General features: G+C 33.5%; 1 protein-coding gene across 1 annotated transcript; it reads left to right on the forward strand.

Annotated features, from left to right (window-relative positions):
- The first annotated feature begins 5,405 nt into the window (after positions 1–5,405).
- LOC141482422 (uncharacterized) lies at positions 5,406–7,275 on the forward strand. Its single transcript, XM_074175636.1, has 2 exons — positions 5,406–5,492; positions 5,840–7,275. The coding sequence occupies exon 2, from the start codon at positions 6,082–6,084 to the stop codon at positions 6,883–6,885; it is 804 nt and encodes a 267-aa protein (XP_074031737.1). The 5' UTR covers positions 5,406–5,492; positions 5,840–6,081; the 3' UTR covers positions 6,886–7,275.
- Positions 7,276–12,539: the final 5,264 nt, after the last annotated feature.

Consider the following 12,539-nt stretch of genomic DNA (forward strand, 5'->3'; position numbering starts at 1 on the left):
CAGATAGTTGATCAGATAGTTTTCAAACAATAAATATAAAACTTGTGATGCACTGTTTGAAATTTTTGGTATTGTAATGAACATTACTGAAAGCCATGTAGCGATTTGGCTTGCATCTACGAGTGGATAGATGTCTTTATACTTGTCTTCGTCAGCCTATAAAAAGATTCTGCGCCTATATGGGGTTAAGTGTTTACACAACAGAAAATAAACATTTCCATATACAATTATTATTATTATTATCATCATGGGCTCCGTGTTACCTCTCTGGTGAAATCTATGAATAGCATGCTCTTGATTCGAGTATAACTGGTCCTTATTGAGCTTTGCCCAATAATCAAGTAAATCCCGTATTTGCAAAATAATCAGATTCATTCAAACTTTCAATTTATATTTTTTCTTCTAGAACTATTACCTAATTGAATTGAATTACCGTGTTGAATCAGGTTTAGGTTGGTGAGTCGTTTAGACAACTAACAACCTTAGCTGAATCGATAATATAATCTTCGTAGTACAACACACACTCATTTTTTTCTGTTGACCGGTCACCTGACTTTAGTCAAGGATCATTCTAGAAGTTTTCAGAGTAAGAGGTAGATAGGTGACTACATTTCACATTTTTTCAGTGGGAATAATGAGTTCTATCTGCAATTTGATCGTTTATAAGTAGTTTCCGACCACCATGTTGATTGAGCGAAATTAGTTGAAAATAGTTAGTTATTTCAAGGAAAATTGTTATTACCCGGTAAGGACAAGTTTAGCGTCAGTATTATGGTCGCGATAACAAAAATGCAAAGTCTGTCGTACTAAATCACGCTGAAAATAAATAGATGCAGTCGCGTGACTCGGCTGATACCTTTGACTAGTTTACTTTTTTCCAGAGGATAATCATACTTTGTGACCTCTTTTAGGAAATTGAGTATCGATCGTTTTTTAAATCTAATAAGCAGTTTTATCTGAACAACTTGTAGTTCACATATATTATTTTGTCCCTTTATCCAAAGTAGTTATTTATTCCATGGTGGAAACTATTACCAGAGATAATGATCACTTTGGTAAAAGTGAAAATATATTTTATTGCAGAAGATGCATCTCCTGAAACCACCAACTTGGCTGATGAGGAGAGTATTGCACTTCTGGTATTTGGGGAAAGAGCTTGTTTTGGTATAGTCTAAGTTTTTCGAAGATGTAACTTGAGTGCAGGCCTGAAATAATTGTCCTCAAAGAATCGGTTCAACTAACCAGGAAGTTTCAGCACCCTGTCGTTCGAACAGATTCGAACACAGAGGCTGAGAAACCTTATGAACCACCACAATTTGAAAATTTGTAGTAGTACTTCAAATGAACGAAGAATAATATCTCAATAGTAACCACTCATTTACATTTTGAAAGTATCAGTCAGTACGAACAAAATTTAATTAGTGTTATGTGACAAATTGGCCTGAAATTCTTAATTTTTTTCAAAGTAAACCTGTGAATTCTCTTTTTTCAAAGGTAAATGTTTTATACAGCGTTTATAGCAATGAAAGAGTAACAAGTGTTGCATATGAATAGGATATACTAGAAATTAGTTATACTACCGGATAACAGATGGAGCCAGCGAGACGAATTTTGGAAGATGCATTGACTCAACTTTTTACATATGTTCATAGATGGCGCAAAAATCGAAATCTGCCATGCGTATTTTGTTCAGATCTTTAGTTTAGGGACCATAATGTAAAAAAAACTTTCGCTTGATATTAATTCATTCTCAAATGTAAATAACGTTGAAAATTTAAATACCAACTTGACATTGAAAAGAGTGTCGCTTGAAGATGCTTGAAGTGTTCTGAGGACATCTGTGAATGAAAGGCTGAAACTTATAGGATCTCTTTATTCTTTTTCATCAAGAATATTTCCGACGAAATATTTTGCATGTAGATATAGTCTATATCACACTATCTTGGTATTTCGAATAGGATTCTGAAATTATGAAATCGGTCAGTAGAATATATTCGGACTATAAAATGAATTTGAATAGCAATTCAATAAACTCTGGAATGTCTGCGTTTATTGAAATTATATGACTTCAGTTTGAAGTACGGGAAAGAGAAAAAAATTGGAAAAACCATTATGTTGCGTTTCAATATGTTTTGTTTTCTTGCAGATTTGCTTGTATATTACTATTACTGTGCCTATTTTCAATGAAAACTCATTTACAGAGATGGTTTTGTTGTAAAGATATCTGAAAATTGAAGTTTTTTCATCATAGGATAATAATTTGACCATAATCTTTACTGGGCAAAAGCGAAACTCGCAAACATGTTTTTTAGTGTTTCAAATGGAATACGGAATTTTTTATTCAATATTTGATTTCCGCTTTAATTATTATAATATGTTGTATGGGTAAATATCTAGCGAATCAGAAAGCAAAACAAAAATAGTTTCAAAAAATAATTGCAACAATGAAGTTCTCTATAGAAATCCGTGAAAAAATTAATGAAAGACCATTTTTGAATATTGAATCCGCAGTATCTCAGTCAAAATACTTTTTAATAATGAGAACAAAATTCATTCCACCTCTTCATCTGATAAAAACTTATCATGGGCATCTCAAATGTGTCTACGAGTTCTGTTTCAACCAATAAATTTGCCAAAATGTGTTTTAGCGTTAACCAGCTCCTACGAACGACAACTCTCAAAAATCGAAACTGGTACTAGCTAAAGACTAAATAAAATTGCTTCGTCAAATTACCATTCAACATTGAAAAACTTGCCTCTCAAAAACATTTTTAAATAAATTTGTATTGAATATATTCCTTTCTTGACGTTATTTTTGGAATATTTTATGAACCGCTGAAGTATTTCTCAGTCGGAATTCAAATCTTGAAAGCAATATGTCATTCCATTTATAAAACCTGACTTTGATACGCTACGATTTTAGTGAGTAATCCTTATATTGGAAAATGGTATATATCAGATAAACCCTAAATTTATATCTCAAACTACCACGACATGTTTCGCCATCACAGTAGTTTTTTGTAGTTAATAACATAGTTTGTTAAGATCAAATCATTAGGTGTAGTTTGTAAAATTATGATAATAATATTTATTGGCAAATATACATATTTCAATGTCACAAGATGTACGAGACAATTTTCGAATAAATATAAAAATCCCACAGAAGTATATATCTGTCCGTGATTTCTGGAGAAATTGGAGTACTAATGAATACAATTTCAAAATTGGAAATATAAAATATTATAATTAAATAAATAAAAGATAAGACGTTTTAGAAGTATTGTTATATTAATTTAATTATATCTTCAAACTCTCTGTATAAAGATGTGAATTAGTTTCTGTGCATGTCACTGTGATAGTAAACATTTTTCATATCAACTTACTTATGTATCTGAAGCCTTGGCAAGCCTAAGATCCAGGTTTTGAGTTTATTTTGAATGAATTGTTACTCCTGATAATTTTTATATGATGTGGGACGAGATTATATAATCGAGGAGCTAGGTATGAGTAAGACTCTTGAAAAATGTTTTTCCTTAAATTCGGAACATATGAATTATTTTTGTGTCGAGTTTCATATTGATGTTCAATTTTCTTTAATTCATGTCTATGAATATGTTGTCTTATTATAGTTTTGAGTCGGTCGGGTAAGTTCTTTTCTTTGGGGTGGATAATTTTCAATACTGATTTTTGTGCTTGTTCTAGGTGTTTCAGAAAAGTTGTGTTTGCTGCTCCTCAAGCAATTATTCCATATGTGAAGTGGGTTTCGAACAATGTATAGTATAGCATTCGCATCTGGGCTGTTTGTAGGTATGGTCTCACGTATTTTAATCTGTAACGAATCGTAGTTTTTTGACTACGTAATCAATATGTGCATCCCATTTTAGATGAGCGTCAATATATATACCAAGGTATTTCAATTTATCTACTGATGAAAAGGAAAGTTCTACATCATCGTATTTTATTGAAAGTGATTTGAAATCTGGTGGATTTTTGGCATACGAAGTGAAGGTAATGTAAAATGTTTGGATATATTTATACTCAATAATTTACTTTCGAACCATTTAATTATAGTTTTGAAATTTTTTTCCGCTTTTTATTTCAGAGAATTCCATGATTTCGATTGATAAATAATTGCAGTGTCGTCAGCAAAACTGATTATATCACCTTCCACATTCAGTGAGAAAATATCGTTCAGGTAGAGGTTAAAAAGTAGCGGACCCAAAACGGTTCCCTGAGGTATGCCGTACTCAACAGTATGGAAGTCACTCATCGCGTCTTTAATTTTCACACATTGTTTTCTTTGACTCAGATAACTGCACAGTAGTGAGTAAGGTAAACCTCTGAATCTGAGCTGTTCAGTACTTCTAGCAGTTGATCGTGACTGACAGTGTCAAAAGCTTTTTCCAAATCTAAGAATATACATAGAGATGGTATATTTTTATTTACGTATTTACTAATGTGATTCGTGAGAACTGATATGGCGTCTACAGTTGATTTGCTCTGTTGAAAACCGTACTGATTTTTAAATAAAATATTATTTTTATTTAGGTATGCGGTGATTCGCGATTTCAGGATAGTCTCAAAAATTTTCGCCAAATTTGTAACAGTAGATATTGGACGGTAGTTCACCAATTTGGTTCTATTTCCAGATTTAAATATTGGTGTTATAATGGCAATTTTGAAGGGGTTTGGACATATCCCACTACTGAAGGACCAGTTTATCAGGTAAGTTAATGGTTTTACTAGTTCTTTAGCTATTAATTTGTAAGTTTCTGCTCGGAGATTGTCGATTCCGGGACATTTTTTATTTTTTAGGTTCAATATGGTTCGCTCGATTTCTGATTCGTTGGTTCCTTCTAGCAAAAAAGAATTCATTTTTCTATTTTTCAGATAGTTTTTTCTGTAATTTGGCCTTTTCAGAATGTTAATTGCTAGGTTTTGACCAACTTTCGTGAAGTATCCGACGAATTCATTGGCAATTTGTAGAGGATCATGAGTTTTTTTTTACCATCATTTAAATAGATTTGTCTTATTTCTTTTATATTATTTGTTTTGTTTGTAATTTCGTTTATTGTTTTCCACAACTTTGAGGAATCTCCTTTATTTCATCAATTTTTATTTTATAATAGTTAATTTTAGATTCATCCATTACTTTTTGAATTTTGTTTTTATATTGATTGTATTTGTGTGAATCACTTCAGTTGGATTCGCCTTCATTATTTTATATAATTCGATTTTTTATGTATTGACTCAAGTATAGGGGAGAGGGGGGCAAGTTGTTACAGGGGCAAGTTGTTACACACTCATTTTAAAACGCAGCAAGTATAATGGGTTGCTGATATTTTACGGAAAGCGGGCTCTGCCTACCCGCGGTCTGTGAACGGATACTGATACTCAATCAAGGCATCCGTCGTCGTGTTATTGCGTAGAATGTGGTTTCGGGTCTAAAACTGTACCGTCAGTTGGCTTTTGTTTCCATTTGTGAGAAATTGGTAAGTAGTATAAATATGTGTATTATATAGTTTTGAAGCGTAAATATTTCTCGTTCTTGGCATGCTGTTGCTAGTAATTGATTCCCAATATTTACCAAAAAACTGGGGGAAAGTTGTTACTGTAAAAACTTGCCCCGGACACTTTGATGCAAGCATATATCGAAATACCTACAATTCAAGGTTATTATAATTTATGATTCCACTAAACATTCAAATATGATCAGAAATATTTTGTAGATAGTAATTTGTTTGTAATGAATAGTATACATTTATTTTCGTACATCATGTTACCAAACACAGAATATTATTAAATTTTTCTATTATTCAATTGTTTTGGTTGTTTTCAGTTTGCTTAACATGGTGCGAACTTACAACAAGAAAACCACAAGGGGTGTTATTCCAACGGAACAATTTGAAATGGCAGCGCAATCAGTTTCACAAGAACACTAGTCAATTAGGGATGCTGCTACTCGCGGTGAAGTTAATTTTATGACATTGCACCGCTATATGAAAAGAAAATCAAAGTTAGGCGTTGAAAACAGTAACAAGAGCTTAGTCGGTTACGCTACGGCCTGAAAAATATTTAACAATGCTGAAGAAGAGGAGCTTGCCAAATATACCGAGCATTCTGCTAAAATTTATTACGGTCTTACAACTTGTACGATGTAGCAAAGAGAACCCCGTTTTGATGGTGTTGGATAATCACGAGTCTCATTTGTCTATCTCTGTGTTGAATTTTTGCAAAGAAAATGGAGTGATTCTTTCAAGTTTCACGCCACATACATCGCACAAATTGCAACCACTTGATAGAACGGTATTTGGCCCACTCAAAAGACATTTCAACGGTGATGCAGATGCATGGTTAAGATCTAATCTCGGTAAAGTAATGAACATTTACGACATACCTACCGTTCTCAAAGATGCATTTCCTCTTGCTGCTACACCTATTAATATAAAGAAAGGATTTTTTGTGACTGGAATCTGGCCATTCAACAGGGAAATATTTTTAGATGATGAATTCTTGCCTGCAGAGATAACAAATAGGTCAATAACAGAAAATATAAACGCAAGAGTAGACATAGATCCCTCACCTATTTGCACCGAAAGACATATAACTCCTTCTCCACAGCAACCTTCTACAAGCACATATATTAACTTGGCGCAAAATGAACCTGTTGATTTGGCACCTACTCATTTATCGCCCCAAGAGGTGAAACCTTATACAAAAGCAATGGCAAGAAAATCAAAAAAAGGTCGGAAAAAAAGAACTTTCGCTGTATTGACTGATACTCCCATTAAAGCAGCTCTAGAAGAGGAACAAACAGAAATACAAAGAAAAAGAAATGTGGGGGCAACCAAAAAAACATATCAGGTGAATCAAAAAGCAGGATGAAAAATGCAAGAAACGGAACACCATCACCAAAAACACCTTCGAAAAATCAAATTCTGAAAGTTCGGAAGGAGATGAGGAATCGTCGTGTCTGGTATGTTTAGCTCCATTTTCGCAATGTAAAAACGAAAAATGGATTCAGTGTATGTGTGTAAAAAATGGGCACATATTGGTTGTGGAAAAGACGACGATTTTTACACTTGTATTCACTGCTCGTCCGATAGCGACTAGTTTGATATTCTTGTTAACAGGTTTGTTCAGATTGTTATTTTTTATTTCATTGCATTTTGTGTTACTTTTATTATATTTTTTGTAGGCACTTTTTGTAAAAGGGTTCATTCCATGACCACTTAATAAAGTTGTTGCTTGGAGTTTTTAGATTTTTTTTTCATGTAACATGCCCCCACAGGGGGCATGTTACATGAAAATAACTAGAATTAATTTTGTAACAACTTGCCCCCCTCTCCCCTACCATCAGTAACCCAAGGGTTCCTTTTGGTATCTCGTCGTCTGATTTTCACAGTATTTGTACTCAGTTTTACGATTTTATTCACTTTTTCAATAAATATTTCAGTAGCAGCTTCAATATCACCTGTTGAGTAGACTTCCAATGGGTTTTCACTAGCTATTTTATGTTTTTGATTGTCTGATTTTCTTAAATTTTAAATATTCAGGTAGTTTAGTTTTTGTTTCAGGTGTGATAATTTGTAATATAATCGAATAGTGGTCTGTAATATCTGTTTCAAGGATGAATGGATTGAATTTGAGTAAACTATTTGAAATATTTTTAACAAAGCAGTGATCAATTACTATGGATCTTCATCAAGTAGGCGAGTCAATGAATCAATCAGAAAAAACAATAATGCTTTATATGTTTATAGCTGGCTAATTTACAGCTCTTACCACTTTGAAAAAATGTATATTTATTCACTAAAGCCCCCATGGCCCTTTCAACTTTAACACAATCTGTCCTAAAGTTCACAACAATTCGGCAAACTGTAACACCTGCAACTCTGTACACTATAAAGAAGATAATAATTATTACAACAAAAACTGCTTTACGGAAAACTTACTCCTAATAATCTGAGTGATTTGCAACTACAGGTGAGATCTCAGGTACTTCAGCTATCTCTAATCTTTTTAAACCTTTCAAGGGCCGGCTACGAACAAAGAACATAAACACCAACAGAATAACTTGAGAGTGATATGCGGATTGACGATGAACTCAACGCATTGATTGAAAAATGCCTTCTAAGAACAATATCTTGAGAGCTTTTTTATTTATGTTCATGTTTGCAGATAAGGTCCCATTAATGTTGAAAAAGGTCGAAATAAACTTTTGGATATGTCTAAACAACAACATGTTTGGGAAAAAAATACCTACGCCTCTTTCAGTTTAAACAAAATTTGTAGAGAGTAACGAAAGTTATGTTTTTAAAACTAACCGGTAATATACAGTGTGTTTGTTTCAAAAATATTTCCAGGTTTGTTGGCCGTGCTCCATAGGTTTTTATGTCTGACCTTTCGTCCACTAGTGCGGTAGTTATCATGAAAGGCAATAAGGCAACGAAGACCTTGGATTATCCTCACATCGTATACTCAGTACCTCAGTATTCAATGAGCATTGTGTTTTATCCTCAATGAAACACCCTTTATGTTTTCACACGATTGCTTTTCTTCAAATGATTCATTCCCAAAAATATTAAGTGGTTCAGAAGTTATGGTGGGATTCATGTCACAAAATGGGTTCGTTCGATACTAATTATTTCCACACTATGAGCAGATAATGTGCAATGAAGGAATTTAGGCTTTCGCGGTCATCTTTTGAAACTGCTGTTTCAGGTTTTTAGGTCGACTTCTGTTGGAATTTCTTCCAGATGTTTCTCCGGCGCGATTGACTATCATCTTCTGTCATATTCGCTTCAAACCGATAACACAGACCTCTGAAGATGCTAGCCGATCGAACAATCTATCGAAAAAGTATCGAATTCTGTCTGTCTGTGAAATAACCGTGGTGCAATGCATCAAGAGTTCTCGCCACATGGTCGTACGGTTAATTGGGAGTATTATTTTGAAATTATGCGCTGCTTACGAAAAGCAATTCGAAGAAATCGTATGGTATTCATAACGTTTGCATTACGGTACAACTGTTCAGTCGCCATTGCATGTTCGTATTTTTTTGATCAACAACAACACCGTATTTACCAGATTTGCATCCCTGCGACTTTTTTCTGTTCCCAAGATTGAAGAGACCCATGAAAGGACGGAGTTTTTCTACGATTGAGTAGATTAAAAATGAATCGCTAAAGTTATTATTATTGAGTTTTCTAGAAAATGACCAACTGTTTCCAGAAAAATAATAAGAGATATCACAATTTTCATAACTATCTGATATCTGATGAAAAAATAGTACGTGCCTGAAATGAAAAATCCAAAAAGAAAATAAATAAGGATCGACGACTTTGAAAGACATGGTCACGTCAGTTTTCATTCTAGATATGTACCTAACCACTTCACCTAAATGAGCAGTGGCGAGGTTACTACCTGAAAATTGAATAAGTAATATATCGAATCATTTGAAATAAAATCAGTAGGATGTCTGTTGAAGAGGAACTGAATGATAGTGAACAAATTAGTGAGGAACACCTGGAAAATACTCTATGAGTAACAAGAAACATCAATAGTATTGCAATGAAAATCTCAACCCAAATGTGAATTTCTGACATTACTAAGCTCTATTACAGTGACGTAGTTGAATAAAATCAAATAAATTTATCAGAGACAAAAATAAACTATTTTTGAGTAGACCAACTCTTACTATGTTATTATTGTAAAAATACTCCTTGTATATACAATAAGTTCCATTTCCTAATGAATGTTTATGATATTAGGTCACCAGTTCCATCAACAAGATATCAAGTCAATGAAACTCGGTATTAACATTGATTCAGAAAAACAATGATTCACGAATTACTTCAATAAGTCGTAATTATTATTGTCTATATTTAGTTTTACCACTATATTTAAACGATATTGTTGAACATTAATTTCAAACTCTGAACCCGTTATCAAGTTTAAAATGAGGATAAATAATAAAGAATATAGTGAACTGCTATGATAAAATATGTCCTAATAATAACTGAGTATTAGAAATTCGTGCTTTTGTTGTTGAGGAAGATTTAAGGAACCAAAATCTAAATGAATGCATGGAAATTAATTGAAAACTTGTATGGTAATGTTATGAACTCGCTCCATGAGATCATTCAAATAACGCTTTATTCTGAGAATTTTTCTAAACAGATTACAATATAGTGTTACTTCTATACGAAAAATCAACAGACAAATTTTGGGACGAATTTCAGCAATAATGAAGGTGGCGTCATCAAAGTAGTTCATCACGCCTACTTAGTTTATGAATTACTCGATGAAAATAGTGTTACAGTTTTGGTAGTGTTTGTGTTGTTTCCGTTCTGAGCCTAATATTTGAAACAAAATCGCTAAATCGTGTTAATCACACCATTCATAATTCCAGAACGGCTGGAACGATTTTCATGAATTTTGTTGGATTTGTCACCGCCGGAAATAACAAAATAACTACTGAAACATTCGAAAAAGCAAGAAAAATTTGAAGATTGAACAAATTGAAGAGGTTAGGTTTATTAGGTTATGACAGTTGTCATGGTGCGTGCAAAGACAATTGAGGTTATTACATTTATGATTCTGTGCGCATGAGTAATTGTTATGTCATAACTAAAGCAACGTCAGCAATATCCATCACAGCTAGGTTGTTACAAAAGCTTTGTGCCTCTTGATGAGTCTACTTTAAACTCTAATTAATATCTCAGTACATGCTTATTTAATTCAATAGGAATGAGCGCCATTTGAATCAATGTACTTTTGCCAACATAACACAAGTCAATCAATTCTAACAGCATAAAAATTGCGTTCTCGAGATTCGATAAAGTCGACGAAAGCCGTTTTGCCAGGCCCTGCCTGGCGGAGATTCTACCGATGAGAAAGTGCTCGAAAATATGGTAGTCAGTTAGCGAGAGGTCTGGGAAGTGTGTTGACTGAGGCAGAACGTCGACTCTCAATTCGTTTTATTCTCAGGCAGTGATTTTTGCTCACAATGCTGCGATGCTTTGACCTGGTTTCAGAAAGTTATAGTGAATCTCACCAGACGCTGACCACACTACAGTAACAAGGTCTTTTTTATGGTGAGTTTGCATCTTTGGGAAGTCCTGGGTGGCTCATCGGTGTCCAAGCATTGTTTTTAACGTTGCGCAGAAGCAACCAAAACGAAACGTAACGGTTTGGGGACTCAACTCCAGTAATATTCATTACTACACCAAAGGTTCCAAACAGTGCATCACAAGAACCTGATACTTACAATGCCACAAGCAAAAAGATCGAATATTTCACATATAAATCGTAATGCAATCAGACTGCGGAATATTGCGAATCAATCCCCTGCAGGTGAAGAAGAAATCGCAAAGAGCGCCGTGTTCAAAGTTGTCAGGTCTAATGTTTTGGTTAGTGAGCTACAGTTCTATTGTTTATAGTTGAATTCTCTCACAGTCAGACTTCTGTTTATTTTGAGTTCCAATTCAGTTTATTTCAGATACAAAAAAAACCTTTCGAAACAACTACTCTCACATGAACATCGAATTACCTGAAAGAAAAACATTCTTTTTAAACAATATGGAAATTGAAATACACGAAAATCACTTCTTTGTGTAATATAATATTCATGAACAATGAAAATAGTTGTTTCAAAAGTGATTTTTTTTCTAGTTTTAATCTAAAAGAAACTTGTGTGGTTGATATACATATCTTTATAGAGATCTTTCATTGGTACTTTTTCTTTTTTTTTTTTTTGAAAGTTTTCTAAATTTTTTGTTTAATTTTGGAGAGAAAAAAACCAAAAAAGCTTTTTTCAATGAATGTTCCCAAAAATAATTCCTTTTTAGTTTAAGAAATTAAACAACTAATTCAACTCAGCTAATAACAGTTAGTATTATATGCTGTTCAAAGTAAATTGTCATTGTTCACGGAATTTCTGTTTTAAAGACGATCTGGTATTGGTGACTAACGTTTTGAATCACCAGACGGAATTGCTAAGGCCATTGATAGTATTGTGTTCCAAATTTGGTAACATATTAACCTTTTGTTTTCTGTCAATAACCGCATACTAATGAAATAAACAACTTTGTTATAAGTATGCCTAGAAGACGAATATTCGAGAGATTGTATGAATGACTTATGATCTGAAATAAAATAATTGTCTTGCGCAGCCATTTCCTTGTCTTATTTCAGGCTGGACATTGACCTATTTCCGACAAAAATTTGTCCAAGTTTCCTCACAAAACAAAATCTTGCAGATGCCTGTTGTTTGTCCAAGAGAAAGACCTAACTACAATAAATTGAGTCTACAGGCCTGTTCAAGAGTATATCTGCAAGATAAACCTTTTTAAGAGAGCATTATCTAGTACTCGATAAACTCCAATGATCGTCCAGGTATAAGCTAGGAAAGTAGAGGTTTCAGGCAGACATTTTCCAGATTCCTCCGTGTAGAAATGTTAGAGGTGAACTTCAAATATTTGTGGTATAATTTAGTGTTAACTGTTATTTTATAGCTGATGCTTGTGGATACTTGT

This window comes from Leptinotarsa decemlineata, unplaced genomic scaffold, assembly GCF_025532065.1.
Source record: "Leptinotarsa decemlineata unplaced genomic scaffold, Ldec_3_MD MMD2_tig00001064_RagTag_RagTag, whole genome shotgun sequence".
NCBI lineage: Eukaryota > Metazoa > Arthropoda > Insecta > Coleoptera > Chrysomelidae > Leptinotarsa > Leptinotarsa decemlineata.

Excerpts from the sequence above, each read along its gene's own strand:
- LOC141482422 (XM_074175636.1), top strand. The coding sequence starts at position 6,082 with ATGCTGAAGAAGAGGAGCTTGCCAAATATACCGAGCATTCTGCTAAAA.